Source organism: Populus euphratica, unplaced genomic scaffold (genome assembly GCF_000495115.2).
Source record: "Populus euphratica unplaced genomic scaffold, PopEup_1.0 scaffold12.1, whole genome shotgun sequence".
In the NCBI taxonomy this organism is placed as follows: Eukaryota; Viridiplantae; Streptophyta; class Magnoliopsida; order Malpighiales; family Salicaceae; genus Populus; species Populus euphratica.
In genome coordinates this window covers 2,432,783-2,436,435 of record NW_011499858.1, presented here as the reverse complement: position 1 = coordinate 2,436,435, position 3,653 = coordinate 2,432,783, and the positions used below count along the sequence as shown (strand labels likewise).

At 31.5% G+C, this 3,653-nt stretch overlaps 1 protein-coding gene across 1 annotated transcript; it reads left to right on the top strand.

The window, feature by feature from the left end:
* Positions 1-1,526: 1,526 nt before the first annotated feature.
* On the top strand, positions 1,527-3,015 carry LOC105124065 (putative F-box protein At1g65770). The gene has a single exon (XM_011023923.1). It carries the CDS (start codon positions 1,649-1,651, stop codon positions 2,801-2,803), a length of 1,155 nt encoding a protein of 384 aa, XP_011022225.1. The 5' UTR covers positions 1,527-1,648; the 3' UTR covers positions 2,804-3,015.
* The last annotated feature ends 638 nt before the right edge of the window (positions 3,016-3,653 follow it).

Genomic DNA, 3,653 nt, shown 5'->3' with positions numbered 1-3,653 from the left:
AAGTAGTTATTTAAGTTAAATTTAAAATTTATAGTGAATTTAAGATTTGTTAAATTAATGATAAATTAGTTAAGAATACAATTAATTATAATTTATTTGATATAGTTGAATATGAAAATAAATTAAATTAATTATGAATTAATCATTTCAATTAATTTAGGGTTTATAGTACAAATAATAATTACGATTGGTTAGGCCGACATAATGCTCATGTATCATAATAAGATGCACAAATGAATAAGATATTTACATAGATGTATAATATGATTACTGACAAGGAGTATATAATTTGATACATGAGTATAACACGGCAGGTCATTGCTTCAAATCTTGAGCAGGTTCCTCTACCTTAATATATGCAGTGTAGGCAACATATTCAATGTATATGCAGTGTAGGCAACATATTCAATGGATTCAACATCATGTAGGTAATAAAGTCTTTTTATAATTAATATATGTTAAATCTTGTGTTTTATGTATTTATCTCTTAATTTAACATTAATATTTTATTAATATTTTGCTACGTGGTGGTCTATAGACCATATCTTACTTTATATTATTAATGAAGAAAGAAAAGTTCACATTGTAGTGTCGCAGTAGTTAAATGTTTGCCGCATCAAACTTGAAATTTTTAGAAAGAGGTTAACTTTAGATGATGTCGTGGTAGAGCACGATACCACTTAGGCACGAGTAGGAGATGGATTCAATCGTGCTACTAATAAGCTTAGATCATCTAATAGATGACATAGATATAAATAAATAGATGAGTTGTGTTTATATATTTTAGGATTATTAAATATTGTATTATTAAATTATTTGTATTCATTTTGCATGTAATATGTTTTTTTTTTCAATTCTTAGAATTATTTGTGAATATGAAATATGAGAATATGTTGAATTTAGTTAGAATTTGTTGATACGAGTTATTGTAGTTTTCTACAAGTTTTTTTTAAGTGGGACAATTTCTTTGTATAGTTTCTGTACAAAAAGAAACTCTCTCTAAGTTTTGTACAATATAATTTTTTTATTTTCTAAAATTACAAAGTAAATAAAATTTTATATTAATAAAAGCTATAATTTTATAAATCAGGTAGGAGCTAAAACAATTGAATTGTTTTGTTGAATTGATGTAAATTTTTTTATTCTCTAAAATCATAAAATAAATAAATTTTATACCAACAAGAACTATAATTTTATGAATTAAATAATAGTTAAAATAGTTAAATTATTTTGATTATAATCCGATTATTTTATTAAATATCTAATTATTTTTTAAAGTTATATTTTAAAAGATGGTATGAATCAGAATCGTGACAGCTGATGAAATATTACAATTTTAAAATGCAAAATTTAATCAAATATCATGATTTCAGAACCATGAAATTAATTGTTGAAATTTTTAACCGTCACATTATTAAAATGTCATGTTTTTAAACCATAACATCCTCAAACCGTGATATTTCGTTAAAACCTTTTAATACAAATACTATTTCACGATTTATTTATTTTTTAGGTGTTAGTTGACCGATTTATCCAAATGAAAGCAACATAAAGCATCTCCACTTCCATCAATACTAGCGTCGCAAAATCTGCAAGTCTTCTTTGATTACCTCCAGCCCTGTAAGTGACGGATAGAAATTAAGACACCATGTCCCAATGGGCAGATCTTCCAAAAGAACTGTTAGGCATGATCAGCAAATGCTTAGATTCTCGAGTTGACTTAGTTTGCTTTCGGGCTGTCTGCACTTCATGGAGATACTCTGCCTCTTCACCTTCATTTGATCAAGAAATCCCTCGTTTAATTCTCAAGCTTCCTTCACCAATCCATGCAGATGCGATTCTCATGCAAACCGCCGTTTGTCGCATGGAACTTATAAGTAAATATCCCAACTCCTCTTCTTTTTCGAAATCTTGGTTGGTTAAAGTTGGAGAGTCAAAATATGGTAAACTGCAGCTTTTGAATCCACTAACAAATTATACAATCAAGTACTCACCAATATCAGTGAATCTTCTTGATTTTAAGTTTGTACAGTTGAATAAAGCTTTCTTACTTAAACAGTCAAGATGGTTTCTTGTTTTCGGAATAATTAAGGTTGTTCCATTTCCTATCTCTGCAAGTTGTAGTAATATGGATGGATTTGGAATTTTGGCAATTTATCATGGAGGGAAATTAGGTTATTGGAAATATGGAGATAAGGAATGGACTTTGTTAGATTACAAGAATTTTCAATATGATGATATTATTGTGTACAGGGAGCAGTTTTATGTTATTGATAGATGGGGTACGGTTTATTGGATTGATTCATCATTGAAAGTGATTCAATACTCCCCTCCACTTTATGGTTGTGGAGGGCAGAAGAATTTGGTGGAGTCACGTGGAGATCTTTATGTTGTTGATAGGTATCTTGATGGAGAAAGGAGAACATGGAAAGATTATGAGAATGTTATGGACTACAGTGACAATCCTTTTCGTCTCAGGAAGCAAAGCAGGCCCAGGGCTGTTGATCTGAGAGTTTATAAGCTGGACGAGGAGTTGGCTACCTGGGTTGATGTGAAATCTTTAGATGATCAAATCTTTGTCCTGGATACGGACTGTTCTTTCTCGATTTCGTGTAGAGAGTTTAATGGAGGTAAAGGGAATTGCATTTACTTCGTAGATGGTGATGGTCACGCGGGTAGAGGATTAAGTGCTAGTAGCATTCATGTGTTTCAATTAGAGGATCGTAGCATTGGGAAACTTGATGTGATGCCGGAGTTCTCGGACATTTTCTGGCCGCCCAACATGTTTGATTCCTCAATATAGAACAATCCTGGTCTAGATCTCTGATGTAAGTGTTAGAAGTCGCAAAATCTGTTATCTGACTGACTTAATTGGATGAATTCTTTTACTATTTTTTTGAAACCCTCTATTCAGAAAGATATATAGTATCTCTATTCTTTCTGTTTAGATCATTGCTGCTAGTTGTAATCCTCTAATAAAGGATATCTAAGCGAAGTCATTCATATTTTTTCCTGGAAAGCAAGAGATAGGAGAGTGATAGGCTTCAAGTCCTGTCTCTGGCACTTTTAAGAACAGAAGAATGTTATAATGCTGTTTTGAAATTAACATTATCTTTACAATCACATCACAGAACATTATTGTCCTTAATCTTACCGAATTCATCAAAGCTAACCATATATTCTAAAAGGATCTGAGATTTTAACGAAGATGATTATCGTAGTGTTGGGGCTGATTTGAGCTAAAGTTGAATAAACGCACAAATATCTCCTGCTTATCATGTTATGATAGAGGAATAGGTATGCGTATGATTAGCATTCTTGATAATACTATGGATATTACACCACTAATGCTTATGTCTCCTAATTGTAGATGAACCTCTAATAATGTATCCTGCACTTGCTATTCTTATGCTTGCAAGATATGGTTGCCCTCCTGTAAATTTCTATCTCTTTAACAGGCAATCAGATATTTGAGATGTAATCAAAACTGAGGATGTCTAGGAGTATCTGTGGCTTGAGGGATTATCCATTTAACCGATACTTCATGAGTAGGAGAGGTCCAATTCAGGTTCCCTGAGAGGCAAGGACAAAACTTGAAACATGTTTCTGAAATAGCCCTCTAGCAATCCTAAGAAAAGCATTATTATGCAGCT

Bases quoted from the DNA above. Each gene is read 5' to 3' on its own strand.
- LOC105124065 (XM_011023923.1), top strand. From the start codon at position 1,649: ATGTCCCAATGGGCAGATCTTCCAAAAGAACTGTTAGGCATGATCAGC.